Genomic DNA, 20,993 nt, shown 5'->3' with positions numbered 1-20,993 from the left:
GAACCATCAGTCCACAGAACCATCGGTCCACAGAACCATTGGTGCATAGAACCTTCGGTCCATAGACCCATCGGTCCATAGATCCATCCGTCCACAGAACCATTGGTGTACAGAACCATCAGTGCACAGAACCATCGGTCCATAGAACCATCGGTCCACAGAACCACCGGTCATTATCGTAAGTCATTAAACCAGGAATTACAACAGTCAAGCAGCTTGGATTAGGACTGGGAGAAACACCTTATCTAGCACACTAGCTTCTAGCGCTAGCCTAACGACCAGGCTTAAAGGTACACCGTGTCTCCTGATTCCATCTGTTCATGGATCTTCTTACATCGTCGTTCATTAGTGTTGTCCATATTTGGGGCTTAAACTCGGCTTGTGTCACAGGATGGTATCTGGATCAGAATATAACCTAACAATTATTGCTAAAAATATTGATCGGACATAACTTCCGGGAGCGTAACTGGAGTGGATCGACTGTTTTCTATTCCGAACTATTCCGATTGCGGGGAAATCATCACCACATCACAGCATGGATTCACGTATCGTGTCATGTTGTGTAAATCTTCCAAGGTTTTCCCAGTTGCGTTTACTTTTGAAAGACAGAAAAATCCAGATGGGAGTCTTATGATTTCAACTCCAAAGGAATGTTAATGAGGTCTGGGAATTTTCTGATGTGCGCTTGGAGAAAACAAGGAGACAATAATCACAGCAGCAAGTGCAGTTTGACAGCGGAGGCAAGGTCTGCAATGTAATAATGCATGATTCAAAGCTATTTTAAGACTTCTTTGGGGAGATCTTCCTGACAATGCTCTGTGGAAACTGTGCACATCAGAAACACTGCAAGCGCCTACTGGCTTGATCATAGCACGGTTCTATTTTGGTGTTCCGGAAAAACATGCCCATATCAACAACAACACAGGGAATCTGTTTGGATTTGCCTTAGATCAAATGAATGACATATTTCTTTTTGTTTTTAACCACAAATACCATGGTGGTTCAAGGGATTCTAACACAGGAGGGATCCTGACCGGATGACCAAGCCACCTCATCTGGTTCTTCTCAATCTTCGACAGAGGAAACTCATTTCAGCACCTGCTATCTTATCCAAAGCTCATGACCATTGGTCCATAGAACCATCGGTCCATAGAACCGTCGGTCCACAGAACCGTCGGTCCATAGAAACGTCGGTCCATAGAAATGTCGGTCCACAGAACCATCGGTCCATAGAACCATCGGTCCATAGAACTATCGGTCCATTGAACTATTGGTCGATAGAACCATCGGTCCATTGGTCCACAGAAACATCGGTCCATAGAGCCATTGGTCCACAGAAACATCGGTCCATAGAACCATTGGTCCATAGAACCATCGGTCCAACGAACTATTGGTCGATAGAACCATCGGTCCATTGAACCATTGGTCCACAGAAACATCGGTCCATAAAACCATCGGTCCATAGAAACATCGGTCCATAAAACCATCGGTCCATAGAACCATCGGTCCATAGAAACGTCGGTCCACATAAACGTCGGTCCACATAAACGTCGGTCCATAGAACTGTCGGTCCACAGAACCGTCGGTCTATAGAACCGTTGGTCTATAGAACCGTCGGTCCACAGAACCGTAGGTCCATAGAACCATTGGTCCATAGAACCATAGGTCCGTAGAACCATCGGTCCATTGAACTATTGGTCGATAGAACCATCGGTCCATAGAACCATCGGTCCACAGAACCATCGGTCCATAGAACCATTGGTCCACAGAAACATGGGTCCATAGAACCATTGGTCCATAGAAACATCGGTCCATAGAACCATCGGTGGAATGTTTTATCAGAGCTTTTCTTGTAGAAAATCGAAACCAAAGCAAAGTTTATTAATTTTTCTGTTTTTAATAAATGCGTTTTGTTTTTTTTTGAAAACCTGATGTGGCCCAGTCTCACCCAGACCCTAGCTCCAGTGGCCCCCAGGTAAATTGACTTTGAGACCCCGGTTCTAAGACAACCTACGGTCGATTCAATACCCGGAGAATAAAATGACCTGAATGAAGTCGAACATTCCCAGGCAAATATTCCAAATGTAGACATATGTTTTCCGAAACGGGGCTTATCTTCCATAAGTAGATTGCAAACAAATAGCCGGCCGGGGAAAAAAAAATAACCATGGCGGCGTTTGTTTTGTCAAAGGTCACATCTGAGGGGGGTGGGGGGAATAAATCAATAAGAGAAGCTACGTAGCTTTAGTCATCATGGTGTGCTGAGTACTAATTTCACCATCCCGAGGGATGCAGCCAGAGGTCGTGACGGATGGAAAGGACAGAGGATAAAGGATCCGAAAGACCTCATGAGGTCTGTGACACCAAACTGAGCCAACAACGGCAACCAATCCCGTGATGACAGAAATCTGGATTATTGCATCTGTCATTCGAATCCCCTTACATCACATAACTGTCTCTCCGCTCTAAATCCACGCCATAGGATCGTTGCGTCGAGTATTAACAGATATGGCCGCAGATATGTTTGTTGAAAAAAAAAAATCCGAAATTTGGTTGCTAAACTGAAAAAAAAACATAAAATTCGGAATTAATAGCAGACAGAATCGTCATCGCTAGCATTTGGTTAGCTAAGACTGCCAAGAAAAACATCATTATTGTTTTTTTAATCATTTTTTTTAAATAGGGAATAGATTTTCATATTTTTCTGTTTCATTATTTTTTTTTCTTTTTTCCTAACATTAGCATGCTAACAATGCTAATATTAACATGGAACACCCAGCCTGGTAGAGCTAAGTCTGTGTGTGTTAATTCTTAATGAAAATGTCCAAAAAAAAGGTACTATGCTAATATTAGCATGCTAGCGCTAACATGTTAACACATGACGGCATTAAATGTTTTATATAGGTTTCTACTGGTGAAAAAAAAGCTAAAACGCTACTATGCTAATGTTAACATGTCAGCAATGCAAGCATGATAGTGGCTAAAAATGCAAATGTTAGCATGTTAGCATTGCTAGCATGTGAAAATTAGCACGTTACCACTTAGCATAATAGAACTAAGTGTTTCTGAATGTCTGTACGTATATGAAAATGCTGACTATGCTACACTAAAATGGTAATATACCAACTATACCAATATACTAATTATATACTAATAAATATACTAACATTAGCATGCAAATTTTTAGCATGCTAATTTTTTAAAAAATTGCTGTAATTTTAAATGTTTAAATGTAAACAGATTTTCAATGTCTTATTGTCTCTTGTTATGTCTACTATATTAGGTAGTAGGAGTATAAAAGGTGACCATAGGGGTGTTATTTCTTGTTTAGAGGGCTCTAATAATGTTAAGAAAGTGTATTTAGAAGGTTGTCAATAGGTGCTGTATGTCTTATTTCTCTTATTATGTATACTATATTGGGTAATATGAGTGTAAAAGTGACTATAGGGGTGTTATGTCATGTCTAGAGGGCTCTAATAATGTATTTAGAAGGTTGTAAATAGGTGCTGTATGTCTTGATTCTCTTATTATGTCTACTATATTGGGTAATATGAGTATAGAAGTGACTATAGGGGTGTTATGTCATGTCTAGAGGGCTCTACTAATGTATTTAGAAGGTTGTAAATAGATGCTGTATGTCTTATTTCCCTTATTATGTCCACTATATTTGGTAGTATGAGTATATAAGTGACTATAGGGGTGTTAGTTCATGTCTAGAAGGCTCTAATGATGGTTAAAAACTTATTCATAAGGTTGTAAACAGATTATCCATGTCTTATTGTCTCTTGTTATGTGTACTATATTAGGTAGTAGGAGTATAAAAGGTGACCATAGGGGTGTTATTTCATGTTTAGAGGGCTCTAATAATATTAAGAAAAGTTAGTTTCTTCCTTGGGAGACTGGAGGGAGCGTACACAACATGTTGACATGCTGAGAGTGGGTTGCTAGGTTGAATCCTCCACATTGTTCCCATCGGGATCTTTATCATCGCTCTGGGAATGCCCCCCCCCCAACCCCCCCTCGGCTAAGTGGACGCTATACCGTATAGCACCTGCACTCAAGGACAAACTCCTTCCTTGTTGGCAAATGAGACATGGTGAACTATTCGCCAACAAAATCAATAACCTGAGCAGAACGTTGCTTAAAGTGTCCTCATTACCCGTGTGATTAAGGATAGCATTTGTACCGTCCTGATTCCATGTTTGAATCCCTTCTTTATCGATCACCATTTACAAAGATGGACAACAACCAGTGCATGAACATCAACTTTATTGTGGCGCAACGACAGTCTTTTATTGAAGGTTTGAATCATGGCAACTTCCTGTCGACTCACCTACACGGCTCTCGTAGCACCTGAACGCATCATTTACAGCGACACGCACAAGCTTGATGCTTATTTATGTCTTGAATGCTCTTATCATGGCAACGATATTGGGTAATAGGAGTGCAAAGATGACTGTAGGGGTGTTATTTCATGTCTAGAGGGCTCTAATAATCTTAAGAAAATGTATTTAGAAGGTAGTAAATAGGTGGTGTATGTCTTATTTCCCTTATTATGTCCACTATATTGGGTAATATGAGTGTAGAAGTGACTATAGGGGTGTTAGTTCATGCCTAGAAGGCTCTAACGATGTTAAAAACTTATTCATAAGGTTGTAAACAGATTTTCCATGTCTTATTGTCTCTTGTTATGTCTACCATATTAGGTAGTAGATGTATAAAGGTGACTATAGGGGTGTTATTTCATGTCTAGAGGTCTCTAATAATGTTAAGAAAATGTATTTAGAAGGTTGTAAATAGGTGCTGTATGTCTTATTTCTCTTATTATGTCAACTATATTGGGTAATATGAGTGTAGAAGTGACTATAGGGGTGTTAGTTCATGTCTAGAAAGCTCTAATAATGCATTTAGAAGGTTGTAAATAGGTGCTGTATGTCTTATTTCCCTTATGTCAACTATATTGGATAATATGAGTGTAGAAGTGACTATAGGGGTGTTATTTCATGTCTACAAGGCTCTAATAATGGTTAAAAATTATTCACAAGGTTGTAAACAGATTTTCTATGCCTTATTATCTCTTGATATGTCTACTATATTAGGTAGTAGAAGTATAAAGGTGACTATAGGGGTGTTATTTCATGTCTAGAGGGCTCTAATAATGTATTTAGAAGGTTGTAAATAGGTGCTGTATGTCTTAATTCTCTTATTATGCCTACTATATCGGGTAATATGAATGTAGAAGTGACTATAGGGGTGTTATTTCATGTCCAGAAGGCTCTAATATTGGTTAAAAACTCATTTTAACCCTGTCACCCAAAGCCAGCTGTGATAGGCTCCCGTGACCCTAATGATGACAAGGCAAAGGTAAAATGAATGGAGTGGTGATGATACTCGGTATGGATGAGATAAACCGCTGTGGATTGCATCTTTTCGCACAAAACAGACTTTGTGTGTCTGTGTGGGGGGGCTGACACAGACTGACACTCAGCAGGAACTAACAACAATCTATCTATCTCCATCCATCTATAATGTATCCATGTAGAAGTGTGTGGGAGTGTGATGATGGAGAAAGCTAAAGGAGAAGCAAATGGGCTCTTCGTATCGACTAGAATCTCATGCACCAATGCTTTGATTAAGACTAAGAAAGGAGTCATCGATATGAAAATGAATCCCCTTTCCCGGCGTGGAGAGCAAAACCGTGGGCCGAAATAAGGCGTGTGAACGCTGCGTGGACGTTGACATTTATTTTTTTTGTCAAGAGTTCGGTGCATGTTGTTCTAAGAGGCGCACATCTGTTCGAACGCGCTATTGTTAGCGTTGATGCAGAACACATCATTGCACACGCACCGATCGAGCAAGAGCAGCATCCACCGCTCCCCAGGATTGCTCCGGAGGAGAGAGGAAACCCGATTGATGCTTCCTCGACTGTCAATCAACAGTGGAATCAAACTTAAGTCTTACCTGGGGAAATGGATAATTCATTCGAGGACGATGCGAGCTGGTTCTGGCAGGCCGAGTATCCCCCCCTTTTTTTTTTTGCTGGACTCGGAGACAGAAAGCAGTACCGAGTAGTGCCGCCCCGGAACCAGCATAACATTATGCTCGCTCACTGCGGCTGTCTGGCTGGGAGTTAGTGGTGGTCGATACTGCAGATTTTGGTGTCGATTCGATACCAAATGAACCGTACAGATACGAGTTACGACACTTGATAAAAATGCAGTACAAATATTTTAGCTTTAAAAACATTTGTGATACACATATGCAAGTTTTATTACAGTAATTTGTAATAATAAGGTTACTAGTACAAAACAAGTCAACACAAATATTCAAGCTGCAAAAGTCCTCCTGTCCCTTAGGGGGCGCCGTAGTTTTGTGTAGTTTTATATATATATTACTTCCGCATATTTAAATTGTACTTTCTGAGCTGAGCTACACACTTTTTGTTTGCATTTCAACCTACTCGATCATCTCTGATTTAAAACTCACACATTTCACATCATTATGTTTTGTAGTTTGCCTCGAATCTTTGAATGAATGCTGTATTTTCACGGAGCTAGCTAACGAGCTAGCTAGCTAGCTTAGCGGCCCTGACGTTGAGTTTCACATTAAAAGGTAACGCTAGCTCCTAGCTTGTAGCATGGCTAGGCTTATCTCTTACGGTAATTTATAAACACTATACTATATAAACGAGATGTGTACTGGTTGTATTGTTGACTTAATAAATAACAATGAATAAATAATTAAACACAAATAGCACATTAGCCTTTTATTATATTATTGACACTTGTTGTGGTTCCAACATGAGATACTCCAGAGCAGGTTCGTCTTCTTCTACGCTGGAGTGAAGCACTGTTAGCCATGCGCTCCCCCTAGTGGCTAAATAGTGCTATTACATTTAATATTCATGTGTGAGCAGGTGTTTGGAGGACGCTACCAATTTACTTGTGCAACAAATATCAGTGGTCACAAAACCGTTTTTCCCCCTCACACAGGCTCAAGGAAAATACATTTAAAACAGTTGTAGGCACGTATAACATCAGTATGTGGAGTAAAAGCAAGGAATTCGATTACAATTTGACCGGAAGTATCATCCGGTCGAGCAATATGGATGAGTCCTTTCGACGACAATGAGGTAAGTGTGTTTATGTTGTATTTAAGATTATTTTTTCATTTCAATTTCTTATAAATGAAAGGTAATGAACGGTAAAAGCAATGGCAGTAAGTGTTTTTCTTCTAAGTATGTAAATAGCTGATGTAGGGGGAAAGGGGGGGCGCCATATTAGCATACCGTGTTTAAACATTATACGGAAGATGTAGCATACTGAAAACCTGATATTATTCATCCGAAATCAATTAATTTGATGTTAGTTTGTGTTTAAAATAACTTTAAAAAGTTCTAAATTGATTTGGATTGTAACTTCCTGTTCTTTTATTTTGTGTGCCATTTGTACTTCCTGTTGGGCGTAATTTGCAGCCGCTTTACCTTCATTGGATTTCTGCACGGCTGTTTGCAATTGCAATTAGTTGGGTTCATAACCTAAGCGTTCATTGTCTGTGTTGTCATCTAATTGATTTCCTTCCTTGCTAAATCCACTCGTGGAAAATACAGGTGATAAACAATCTAATGTTAATTAGAATTTTGTGTCAATACTGACATCTAGTGGATAATGTTTTGTATTACAATCAAGTACGTTATTTGGGGACGGCGTTAAAAAATATTAAAAATCATACAACAATAACATCTAAATTAATATAAATCAGTATTACGCCTAGAAAAATAACAAAAATAATAATTATAACATAATTATCCATTTTAAATGCAAAATATGAATCTTAGCGGTAATTCAATTCTGTAGCACTGACTCAACATGGACGCTAGAGGCCACCATTGAGCTTATATCAGACACTGATTCACGAACGAACGTGAACGGCGAGTTAATGTGCTTTTAATATCCACAGGACAGGAATATTGACTGTAATGGCAAGATAATGATTGGAATGACACGACACGGAGCTCCACGCCAAAAAGAGTGATGGAATCACGTCAGCGGAAATGAACTTGAGTGTTTTTTTTATGCTTTAATAGGACCTTAAGCCTTTCAATGAATGGGTAGTCATTGCGGAAGAATTGCTAAAAAATATATATATATATATGAATAAATAAATGGTAATCCACGTTCGTGGAACAAATGAAGAGTGGGAAACATGCACAATATATTTGATTATAATCGTGCACTTTCTTTTTTCCCACCCCTTTTTTTGTGCACACATGTAATAGGACGAGTGAAGCCAGTGATGAAATGCACACATCCCCGTCCACGCACCTCCTCTCCCGACTTTTCTTCACGTCACCCCGCCCCGTCGGATCCCTCCCCTCAAAACCCTCACAATCATTCCTGATGAGAGCCACTCCGGGTTGGGAAGAAAAAAAAAAAAAAAACAGAGACACGCAGGCACCCCCTTTTTTTTTTTTTTTTTTTTACACAACATCACCTAGACTACCTGCTCCAGCTCGGCAACAAGGAGAAGGAAGAGGAGTAGTAGGAGGAGGAACGTGCAAGTGCAAGGAGCATCCATGCGTTCCATCCCGAATCAGGCAGTTTTTAAAGGACAACAACACCGGGAAAAAAAAAAAAAAAGCTGGGATGAGAGTTTAGCTTAAGGAACTCTTTGGTTCAAGACAGGAAGACATGCATCTCAATAGAGAAGAAGACAACAGCAAAGGTGGGTGACATTTTTTTTTTTTTATGCTTTCTTTGCCCTTGAGTGTGTCATGTCAAGCGGTGATGCTGGAGGAGGAGGAGAAGGAGGAGGACGAGGAGGAGGAAAGGGGGGTCATTGCAACAAGCTGCCAACTGCCATCTCATATATTGCTAGTCTGGTTCTTTGCCCTCCCCTCCCAAAATAATACACACACACACACACACACACACAATCGGGAGACGGGATGCTACACACACACACACACACACACCGCGAGTGCCAAGTCAGTCAGTCAGTCACTTGTTGTGCCCGATGTGGCGTCCACCGTCCGCCGTCCACCATCACAAACACCACAAGGTCATCCATCCGGGCTCGGTCATATTAATGAGCAGCATGTGTGTATATGTGTGTATATATGTGTGTGTGTGTTGTGGATTGTGCACAAGACACTCCATCCATCAGGTCTGTCTGCACGGTGCGTTATGTTACGTTCCCGTCTGTCAGGTAAGGTCGGGGTCACTAACACCTGCTGCTTTCAGGAAGAACGCACGCACCTTTTTTTTTAATTGGAATCGAACGTGTATATACGTACCGTGGTTTTTTTGGTTGTCGTTCTTGAACACACAGGATTGAACACAAGGATTACAATGTTGATTGTCCGAGGCGCTAAGGGCTGCACGGCGGACGAGTGGTTAGTGCGCAGACCTCGCAGCTAAGAGACCCGAGTTCGATTCCATCTCTGTGTGGAGTTTGCATGTTCTCCGCCGTGCTTGTGTGGGTTTTTTTTTCCGGGTACTCCGGTTTCCTCCCACATTCCGAAAACATGCTAGGTTAATTAGCGACTCCAAATTGTCCACAAAAAAACATGCTAGGTTAATTAGCGACTCCAAATTGTCCATAGGTATGAATGTGAGTGTGAATGGTTGTTTGTCTATATGTGCCCTGTGATTGGCTGGCCACCAGTCCAGGGTGTACCCCGCCTCTCGCCCGAAGAGAGCTGGGATAGGCTCCAGCACCCCCCGTGCCCCCCGTGAGGAAAAGCGGTAGAAAATGAATGAATGAAATTGTCCACAGGTGTGAGTGTGAATGTCTTACTGAGAACGCTTTGCTAACAGCACTCGATTCATCACACTGAAACTGAATACTCAAAAGGTGTATAAACAATACTAATACTAATTTATACTGATACTAAAATACTAATTTTGCAACATTTGCATTTGAAAATTTGTTTTATTTTAATTTATTGTAATTTGTTTTATTTTTATTTTATTTATTTTTATTTTATTTATTTTTATTTTATTTATTTTTATTTATATAATAATTTTCTGGAAAAGTAGCACTATAGACCAGAACTGAAAGAGGGAACACTGTTGTCTGAGTTATGATCAATTGGGGTGGGGGGGGTTTACGGCAACAAAAAGTTGTGTAGTATTACTGTAATATTGGGTCAGACACGCAACCACCCGATTGCCACAATAACAGCCGTTTATTGCAGGTTTGATTTCATCTCACCACTGGCACAATAATCCCTAATTAAAAAACACAAGCTAGTTTTGCGCAAAAAAAATAATACCCGAATCCCCGGGTTCAATTCCACCCTGCATGTTCTCCACCGTGCATGCGTGGGTTTTCTCCGGGTACTCCGGTTTCCTCCCACATTCCAAAAACATGCTAGGTTAATTAGCGACTCCAAATTGTCCATAGGTATGAATGTGAGTGTGAATGTCTTACTGAGAACAAATGCTGAGCTAACAGCACTCGATTCATCACACTGCAACTTAATACTCAAAAGGTGTATAAACAATACTAATTTATACTGATACTAAAATACGAATTTTGCAAGGGGGCGGCACAGCTAAAAGACCCGGGTTCGATTCCACCTTCGGCCATCTCTGTGTGGAGTTTGCATGTTCTCTGCCGTGCATGTGTGGGTTTTTTTTCCGGGTACTCCGGTTTCCTCCCACATTCCAAAAACATGCTAGGTTAATTAGTGACTCCAAATTGTCCATAGGTATGAATGTGAGTGTGAATGTCTTACTGAGAACAAACTCTTAGCTAACAGCACTCGATTCATCACACTGCAACTTAATACTCAAAAGGTGTATAAATAATACTAATACTAATTTTATACTAAAGGGGGCGGCACAGCTAGGAGACCCGGGTTCGATTCCACCTTCGGCTATCTCTGTGTGGAGTTTGCATGTTCTCTACCGTGAATGTGTGGGGGTTTTTTTCCGGGTACTCCGGTTTCCTCCCACATTCCAAAAACATGCTAGGTTAATTAGCGACTCCAAATTGTCCATAGGTATGAATGTGAGTGTGTATGTCTACTGAGAACAAATGCTTAGCTAACAGCACTCGATTCATCACACTGCAACTTAATACTCAAAAGGTGTATAAATAATACTAATTTCGTCTTTGCACTATTTATTTATATATTATTGATTGGACGGAAGGCTAAGGCGTATGTTTATGTTATGCTCATTCAGCAAGTCTCTTTTTTTATTTTTGGTCTGTCAAAAAAATAACTCCATTTGACACGTTATTATTCTGTTGACTTTATTTTTGCCAGTGCCTGCCCTGACAGCATGTTTGGGAATATGATGGGCTATTTTACATATCGGAAATACTGCATACTGGATGCCACTTTCATATGCAGTGGAAAGTGTTTGCCCTCTTCCTGATTTTTCTTCATATATTTAATTATTATTTAATATTTAATTTAATTAGTCTATTAGTCTACAACACAACTCAACACAAAATGCAGTTTTTAAATAAAGCTTTTTTATTAAGGAAGAAAAAAAAATCCAAACTTTAAATCGCCCTCTTAGGGAAAAGTGCTTTGGGACTCCAGCAAACCACAGTGAGAGCCAAATGTCGAAAAAACGGACCAGTGACGAATCTTCCCGGGAGTGTCCGGCCAACCAAAAATGACCCCAAGAGTGTAGCAAAAAATTAAAATTTTTAATAAACGGAAAACGACAAAACACTAGCACAATGCTAATGAGCTATCATAAGAAATTAGTCTCAGGTGTTTTTTCTCCGTAATCATTTGATTTGATGATGACATGATTTCTGCTGGAAGGCATTTTGCTTGTCAACATGAATCACATCAGTAGCTTGTATTTATATATATATATATATATATATATATATATATATATATATATATATATATATATATATATATATATTCATATACCGCGTCCGGCTTTCATTTCATGTAGCATTACCGCAGATTTTAGACAAAGCCGACATAAAACGTTTTAACTTGGAGTACCTATGTCAACATTTGCATTTGAAAATATATTATTTTTATTTTTTTATTATTTTAATTTTAATTGTATTTTATTTATTTTTATTTTTATTTTTATTTTTATTTTTATTTTTATTTTTATTTTTATTTTTATTTTTATTTTTATTTTTATTTTTATTTTTATTTTTATTTTTATTTTTATTTTTATTTTTATTTTTATTTTTATTTTTATTTTTATTTTTATTTTTATTTTTATTTATTTTTATTTATTTTTATTTATATAATAATTTTCTGGAAAATTAGCACTATGAATGTGAGTGTGAATGGTTGTTTGTCTATATGTGCCCTGTGATTGGCTGGCCAGCAGTCCAGGGTGTACCCCGCCTCTCGCCCGAAGACAGCTGGGATAGACTCCAGCACCCCCCCCGCCCCCCCCCCGGCAACCCTCGTGAAGAAAAGCGGTAGAAAATGAATGAATGGATGAATAAATAAGGAAAGCCCGCGTTTTTTTGCTATTTTTAATAGCAAAGTTATGAGTATCATAATATATCATTTTTAAAGTGCGTTTTGAATTAGCAGCAGGCAGAAACAATAACTAGTGATTGAGGAGTTGTCCTTGGTCCTGAAGTGATTCATTCAACAGTATCAATGTGTCATTTGTCTGCTTTTTACGACGCTCATCATTTTAAAGTTGGAGAATTTTTATCGGCAACAATTTGAATAAAAAAAACCTCCATCCTTTTTCCGGGCAAGTGCCCCCCCAGCTCCTTTGCAACGGGTACCGAAATACGCCTTTCAGACTCGGACTGTGGTGAGATAGTGGTTAGAGTCGATGACCCACCTTTTGGTTTGTGCTGCATGTGTACTGTTTGCTAAGCGACTATGAGAATATTAGCACTTCCTGTTCGACTTAAGCTCGCCAATACTTTTTAATATCATTTCTCAAGAAAATAGAAAAAAATAAACCAACAGCAACAATTGAAGCATCTGCAGTCATTTTATAAGCATAATGCGAAATTTTAAGAGATGATGTATAACCTAATAATTATTATTACTTTTTCATTATGAAGAAAATTATGAAATTATTATTAAATTATTTTTTTGCTTTTATAATTACATTTTTTTATTTTCTAATTTTCAAATTTTTTAAATGTAAAATAACCCATTTTAATTTAACTTTTTAGAAAAAGTTAATTTTTTTAGTTGGGAACTGATATTTTCCTGAAACTTACCCATGTTCTAATGCTGATGACTGAAAAACATTTTTTTTTTGCTTTTATAATTAATTTTTTTTCAATTTTGTAATTTTCAAATTTTTTTAATGTAAAATAACCCATTTTAATTTAACTTTTTAGAAAAAGTTACTTTTTTTTTTAGTTGGGAACTGGTATTTTCCTGAAACTTACCCATGTTCTAATGCTGATGACTAAAAAACCTTTTTTTTTTTTGCTTTTATAATGAAAAAAAATATTTTCAAATTTTATCTTTTTAATGTAAAATAACCCATTTTAATTTAACTATTTAGAAAAAGTTAAAAAAATTTTAGTTGGGAACTGATATTTTCCTGAAACTTACCCATGTTTTAATGCTGATGACTAAAAAACTATTTTTTTGTTGTTTTTTTGATGAAAGATGATAGTCTAATCTTTCAAATATATTTGACTCGTGGGCCGCATTGAGTTAACAAAATTGTCCCGTGGGGGAGGGGGAGGGGGGAGAACATATATTTAACACACACACATAAAATAAATAAAAATCTGTTTCCCTTATCCCTCGCCTCCAAACTTACAGGAAAAGTGAGCCCTTTTGTCAGTCATTCAGTCTCTTTGTCTCAGTGGGTGGAGGCGGGGCAGCCAGCATACACACAGAGTGTACAAAAGTATAACATAGTCCAAATAAAATTGATAATAATTTGAATTATTCTCAATAAAATGCATTTGGCCGTTAATATCTTTGGCTTTCCGGGAACAGATGAATTGGATTTACTTAAGGTTTTTCATTTGTTCCAGTTTTAGCCTGACCTTTTTGGTACGGATTAATGACCAAAATGTTTCCAGCTCCTCTCTCTCGTTTTTTTTTTCCCCTCCCGTCTTCCTGCTCTGTGCCCTCACTGTCATATCTGGCCTTTTCATATATATCCCGGTCGGCTCTTTCTCCTGCATCGTTACCATTCCAGCGCTAATTTTAGCATGAGATATTTAGGAGATAATGTTATAAAAACACAAACAAATAAATAGAATAATAATAATAATAATAATAACTCTAAAGCAATGCTTGCTTTGAGACGTCTTTTTAAGTTGATAGATATCGGGTATTGATTTGGCAACTTGAGATTCAACTATACCATCAATACTTAATGCAGGGGTGGTGGGCAAGCTACGGGCCGGGGGCCACCTGCGGCACACAAAGCGTTTGAATCCGGCCCGCTAGTTGATTTCTAAGTATTTCGCCGTTTTAACATACAAACTGGCAACATGACTTGCAAGTCGGAATTTTTTTATTTTGTAAGAAATTTATATTATTTTGTAAAAAAAAAAAATTAAATGATATAGTTTGATGTATGCCCCCGAAAAAATGGACATGAGAACATACAGTTGATAGTATAACACTTTTACAGATAAAAATTAGACAAATAATTCAAGGAAAATTATAAGTATTATATGTTCTGCCCCCCCCCCCCCCCCCCCCCCCCCCCGGAATATTTTCTTAATTCAATGCGGCCCACGACTCAAAATATTTGCCCACCCTACCCTTTTCCGTTCTTTAGTAATCAGCCGTAGAACATAGGTAAGTTTCAGGAAAATATCAGTTCCCAACTAAAAAAAAAAAAAAAAAAACCGAGCATAACTTTCATTCATTCATTTCCTACCGCTTATCCTCACAAGTGTTGCAGGGGGTGCTGGAGCCTATCCCAATCACAGGGCACATAGTGTCATAGCAGTGTAACATATGTAAGTTTTAGGAAAATATCAGTTCCCAACTAAAAAAAAAAACCGAGCATAACTTTCACTCATTCATTCATTTCCTACCGCTTATCCTCACAAGGGTGCTGGAGCCTATCCCAGCTGTCTTCGGGCGAGCCAGCCAATCACAGGGCACATAGTGGCTCAGCAGTAGAACATAGGTAAGTTTCAGGAAAATATCAGTTCCCAACTAAAAAAAAAACAAGCATAACTTTCACTCTTTCATTCATTCATTCATTTCCTACCGCTTATCCTCAAGTGTCGCAGGGGGTGCTGGAGCCTATCCCAGCTGTCTTCGGGCGAGCCAGCCAATCACAGGGCACATATAGACAAACAACCATTCACACTCACATTCATACCTATGGACAATTTGGAGTCGCTAATTAACCTAGCATGTTTTTGGAATGTGGGAGGAAACCGGAGTACCCGGAGAAAACCCGGGGAGAACATGCAAACTCCACACAGAGATGGTGGCTGAGGGTGGAATTGAACCCTGGTCTCCTGCTTTAACATTATTAGAACCCTGAAGACATGAAATAACACTCCAAAAGTCACTTTTACACTATTATTCTTTGTTTACATCACATTGCGCAGGCAACAGGATCAACACTGCTAGCATAGCCACCTACTAAGCTAACCAGTTAGCCTGCAAATAACTTTCTTTCAAACTTTCTTTTTTTCATAACTAGTCTTTCAAAAGAAGCAAAAAAATTTACCACTTCCACACTAAATGAGAGGATAACCTTTTGCACTCCATCTCATGACATGCAATGTTCGTCTTAGCTAATGTAGAGGGACGACTGTAGGGGGCGGGGTACACCCTGGACTGGTGGCCAGCCAATCACAGGGCACATATAGACAAACAACCATTCACACTCACATTATCCATTCCTCATCCTCTGCATTGTTGCTTTGGCTTTGGCTCCTCCCACTTGACCCCATTGCTGATCTGTCTGCTTGACAATTATTGATAAATAGTAGAACACCAAAGGGCAAAAAAATAAAGATATGATATGAAAGATATGTGGAATGTGGATGAGGTAGCATGAAGGAAGTAGCCTACTGAGCGTGTGGGATGAAAGTGTTACAAATAAAGGGGGGGGGGGGGGGGGGCGGTGGACAGAAATAGAAAGATGGAGACTTGACTGGAGACTTGAGGCGGCAGAGGAGAACGTTTGGAGAGGAGAACTTTATCCAAATTCTGTAATAAGGACATTTTACGTAAATGTAGCATTAAAAAAGGAAATTTTTAAATTCCAATTTTTTTAGAGTACACAAAATGTACTTTTATCATGCTAGATTTATCTCAGTTTATGATATTAATCAGAATATTTGGCTTCATTTTAACCTGTAATAAGGACATTTTACTTCAATCTAGCATTAAAAATGACATTTTTAAATTCAAAATTTAAGTACACACAATTTACTTTTATCATGCTGGATTTATCTCAGTTTATGATATTAATCAGAATATTTGGCTTCATTTCTTCTTGTAATAAGGACATTTTACTTCAATCTAGCATTAAAAATGAAATTTTTTAATTCAAATTTTTTTTAAGTATATAAAATGTACTTTTATCATGCTAGATTTATCTGTTTATGATATTAATAAGAATATAAGAATGCTAGCGATTGCGGTGAGCATCGTTGGCGCATGCTAACGATTGTGGCGAGCATCGTTGGCGTGCTAGCGATGGCGGCGAGCATCGTTGGCGTGCTAGCGATGGCGGCGTGCTAGCGATGGCGGCGTGCTAGCGATGGCGGCGAGCATCGTTGGCGTGCTAGCGATGGCGGCGAGCATCGTTGGCGTGCTAGCGATGGCGGCGAGCATCGTTGGCGTGCTAGCGATGCCGGCGAGCATCGTTGGCGTGCTAGCGATGCCGGCGAGCATCGTTGGCGTGCTAGCGATGCCGGCGAGCCTCGTTGGCGTGCTAGCGATGGCGGCGTTGGCGTGCTGGCGTGCTAGCGATGTTGGCGTGGCGGCGTGCTAGCGATGTTGGCGTGGCGGCGTGCTAGCGATGGCAGCGTTGGCGTGCCGGCGTTGGCGTGCCGGCGTTGGCGTGCCGGCGTTGGCGTGCCGGCGACTGCGGCGTCGGCGTGCCGGCGACTGCGGCGAGCGGCGTCGGGGTGCCGGCGGTTTGCGGCGAGCGTCGTCGCCGTGCCGGCGGTTTGCGGCGAGCGTCGTCGCCGTGCCGGCGGTTTGCGGCGAGCGTCGTCGCCGTGCCGGCGGTTTGCGGCGTTGCCGTGCCGGCGGTTTGCGTGCCGGCGGTTTGCGTGCCGGCGGTTTGCGTGCCGGCGGTTTGCGTGCCGGCGATTTGCGTGCCGGCGATTTGCGGCGATTTGCGTCTGCGGCGATTTGCGGCGTCGCCGTACCGGCGATTTGCGGCGAGCGCCGGCGATTTGCGGCGAGCCGGCGATTTTGTCTTTATTCTTGTAAAATTCCATGAAGGTAAACAAAAAAAAAAAAAAGGAGTAGGCAATCGCATGAATGAAGTTTAGGGTTGGTTGGTCGTTCTTGATCGCAGTGATCAATATCTTTCCCTATGATTTGATCCATATTTTTTTCCCAGCAAACATTCCTTCCCGTGGGCTAAATGATTGATCCCAGGTGATAGCGAAGCAATGAAATAAGCTCCAGCCAAGAAGCTCTCAGGGACTATTAAATCCTGCACAAATGTTTACTTCACAGCTAATTACATTTAGTTGGATGCACATTAGTATTATTAGGAGGCGCCGCTTACCTGGGGGTGGGGTTGGGGGGGAGCATGAGCGAGTGCAGCTGCTGCCTCCCACCTTGATGGACAGGCGCCCACCATCCGGCTGGCACCAGACAAACGTCCAATGTTTCACGTCTCCTGCCAACCTTCATCCGTCCTGCCGCCCGGGAGACGTTTGCTATCAAAATAAACACTTTAAGGCCAAGTGACGAGAAATTCTTCCTTAGGTGAAAAATGGCGGTCGGCTGGGCTGTTGGCCGATGACCCCGCCCCACTTTTTCTAATCAGGATAAGCTGAAGCCTATCCCAGGTCACACTGATTTTTTTATAAATTTTTGCTTTTTTCCCCCACATTTTTGAAATATTTCAGCCTTTAAATAATTTTTTATAAATTTTCTTTTTAATATTATGACTTTATTTCATTAATATTTAGACTTTATTTAATACAATTATTTTTTTTCCTCAATCTAAATTTCTAAAAATTACAATTTAGTTTTGTGTTTTTTTATGACGTGAAAATTAATTTTTCTTGAATATTTCAACACCATGCTACAAAAATGACAAGTTTTTGTCTTGAATTTTTTTTATTTGGAAAATGTACAACATTTTTGCATTTTCAAATTTTTTTCTAGTAATTTTTCCCCATATGTTTCCCCCGAATTGAATTTTTACCAAAAATATGCCCTTATCTTTTGATTAAAAAAAAAAATCAATTATTTGCTACTAAAATGACAATTTCTGCTTTTGCTTTTTTTTCCACATAAAATTTTGACTTTTTAAAAATTATTTTGGCTTTATTCTTGTAAAATTTATTTTTACAATTATTTTTTCCTCAATCTAAATTTCCAAAAATTATAATTTAGTTTAGTTTTTTTTTATGACGTGAAATTTTATTTTTCTTGAATATTTCAACACCATGCTACTAAAAGTTTTTTCTCTTGATTTTTTTTTTTAATTTATATTTCGAATTTTGTCTTGGAAAATGTACAACATTTTAAAATTTTTAAAAATTTTCTTGTAATTTTTCCTTCTTGTAATTTTTCCCCATATGTTTCCCCCGAATTTAATTTTTACCAGAAATATGTCCTTATCTTTTAATTAATTAAATTAATTTTAATTTGCTCCTAAAATGACAATTTTTGCTTTAGTTTTTTTTCCTCTTAAATTTTTGACTTTTTAAAAATTATTTTGGCTTTATTTTGTAAAATTTCAACCCCATTTTTACATTTTTTTCCCCCCTTAAACGGTTTCAACTTTTTTTCTGTAAATGTTGACTATTTCCCTCATATTTTGACTTTATTCATAATATTAAAACTTTAAAATAGCAATAATGTAATTGTTGTTTGTTTGTTGTTTGTTTATGAAATGTTTCCAACTAAAAAAAGCTTTCAACTTTATGCTAGCAATATGACTGTTTCCAAAGAAAATGCTGATGTGTGTGAATATCTTGTTTTCCTTCGAACACAAAAAAATAATCGGTGCTCTTAATTGAATGAAAAAGGATAGATTGTATCATTGATTAATCATCAATTCAACGATTAATCGTCTGGGTCACCATCCAGTCCACAATGAAATTCTCCACAGCTGATATTCAAATTTTCTTTGTATTATGAAAATGCTCATGTTTCAAGAGTCATTTTTGCGACGGGACTGAAATAAATAAACTCTGCTTCTTCCTACTCCTTTTCACACATGCCGTGTCTGGAAACCAGTAAAACCATTAGCCAGGTTGAATTGAACACAATTCAATGTGTTCTTCCACGGGGACATCGGGAGGGAAAATACCGTGTAGGTCGACCTCGCCACGCAAAGAACTCGGAACGAGCTGTTGCGGAAACATTTAATTAGTTTGGAAAAATCCGAAGCCGCCGTCGTCGTCGTCGTCTCACTTTGCATTTATTTCAGTCGTGTCCCCCCCATCCCCCCCACACACATATACACATTTCTCTGGGACTTGATTGTCATTGCTAACAGGCGATTGGATTGCTGGTGCATGGCGGAGTACCAGAGGGCTGGAGGGATATGTCGCTATGTCGCAGCACAAAAATGTCAGCATGTTTGATTCCGCATTTTGCATCTTTTTAGTGCACGGGTGCGCTCATATTGAGGCTGTAAAAAAAAAAAAAAAAACCTAACATGACAGAGCAGCAAATTGTGTATATATAAGGCAGTGGTTCCCAATGTTTGTCATGCCGCCACCCCCCTACACACGTTAGCATGCTAACTTATGGCAATTGTTGTTAGCATGCTAACAATTACGGCAATTATTGTTAGCATGCTAACAATTACGGCAATTATCGTTGGCATGCTAACAATTACGGCAACTATTGTTAGCATGCTAACAATTACGGCAATTATCGTTGGCATGCTAACAATTATGGCAACTATTGTTAGCATGCTAACAATTTAGCATGCTAACAATTACGGCAACTGTTGTTAGCATGCTAACAATTGCGGCAACTGTTGTTAGCATGCTAACAATTGCGGCAACTGTTGTTAGCATGCTAACAATTGCGGCAACTGTTGTTAGCATGCTAACAATTGCGGCAACTGTTGTTAGCATGCTAACAATTGCGGCAACTGTTGTTAGCATGCTAACAATTGCGGCAACTGTTGTTAGCATGCTAACAATTGCGGCAACTGTTGTTAGCATGCTAACAATTGCGGCAATTGTTGTTAGCATGCTAACAATTGCGGCAATTGTTGTTAGCATGCTAACAATTGCGGCAATTGTTGTTAGCATGCTAACAATTGCGGCAATTGTTGTTAGCATGCTAACAATGCGAGCATCGTTGGCGCGCTTGCGACTGCGGCGAGCGTCGTTGGCGCGCTAAGACAAGCCCAGCATGAGTGCAGATGTCGGTTAGTACCTATGAAAGTGGTTTAAAATGCTAACATGCTAATGTTAGCATGCTAACTCCTAAAATGAAACGGTCTACATCGGTTTATAGCATTAAAAATAGCAATAGCACCTGTAACCATGTGTCTGTTTGCGTTAAGGTGTGACAACGTCGGCACCATGTGAACCGTCCGCTTCGCTTCCCCTTCCTCCGACTTTGGAAAATCCATAAAATCCAAAGAATGTGGAATGTGGAATTTAAAAGTGTAGCTATTGATACTACAACCACGAGCACATCACTAGGATCAGGAGAACCAGAGAATAGAGGGTGAGGAGAGTCCTGCTGTGGCCCAGAAAGGTGCACTGTACTCGGGCACATGCTCCGGCCACCCGGTGTGAAGCCACGGCTGGTCTCTGGCTCACTTTTTGAACCGAACAACGCTCGGAGGGAAGTTACGACCGGCCGTTAACGTCACAGGCAGGAGAAAAAGGAGCACTTGATTTGCTCACCCACC

The 20,993-nt window shown here is 39.5% G+C and overlaps 2 protein-coding genes across 5 annotated transcripts in view; one reads left to right on the top strand and one right to left on the bottom strand.

Moving 5' to 3' along the window:
• apba2b (amyloid beta (A4) precursor protein-binding, family A, member 2b) overlaps nt 1–6,103 on the bottom strand; it is a 49,524-nt gene extending 43,421 nt beyond the window's left edge. For all 3 annotated transcript variants that reach the window (XM_058078748.1, XM_058078750.1, XM_058078749.1), the window contains exon 1: nt 5,962–6,103. The gene's annotated coding sequence lies outside the window, so the exon portion shown is untranslated. The remainder of the gene's footprint in view (nt 1–5,961) is intronic.
• A 617-nt stretch (nt 6,104–6,720) lies between these two features.
• syt7b (synaptotagmin VIIb) overlaps nt 6,721–20,993 on the top strand; it is a 92,068-nt gene continuing 77,795 nt past the window's right edge. The window contains exons 1-2 of one of the 2 annotated variants that reach the window (XM_058078754.1): nt 6,721–7,132; nt 8,279–8,724. In XM_058078754.1, the coding sequence (XP_057934737.1) occupies nt 8,691–8,724 (34 nt within the window). In that variant the 5' untranslated portion in view covers nt 6,721–7,132; nt 8,279–8,690. The remainder of the gene's footprint in view (nt 7,133–8,278; nt 8,725–20,993) is intronic. The other variant, XM_058078755.1, reaches the window with a different exon arrangement.

Source organism: Doryrhamphus excisus, chromosome 7 (genome assembly GCF_030265055.1).
Source record: "Doryrhamphus excisus isolate RoL2022-K1 chromosome 7, RoL_Dexc_1.0, whole genome shotgun sequence".
NCBI lineage: Eukaryota > Metazoa > Chordata > Actinopteri > Syngnathiformes > Syngnathidae > Doryrhamphus > Doryrhamphus excisus.
This window is presented reverse-complemented; position numbering and strand designations above follow the sequence as displayed.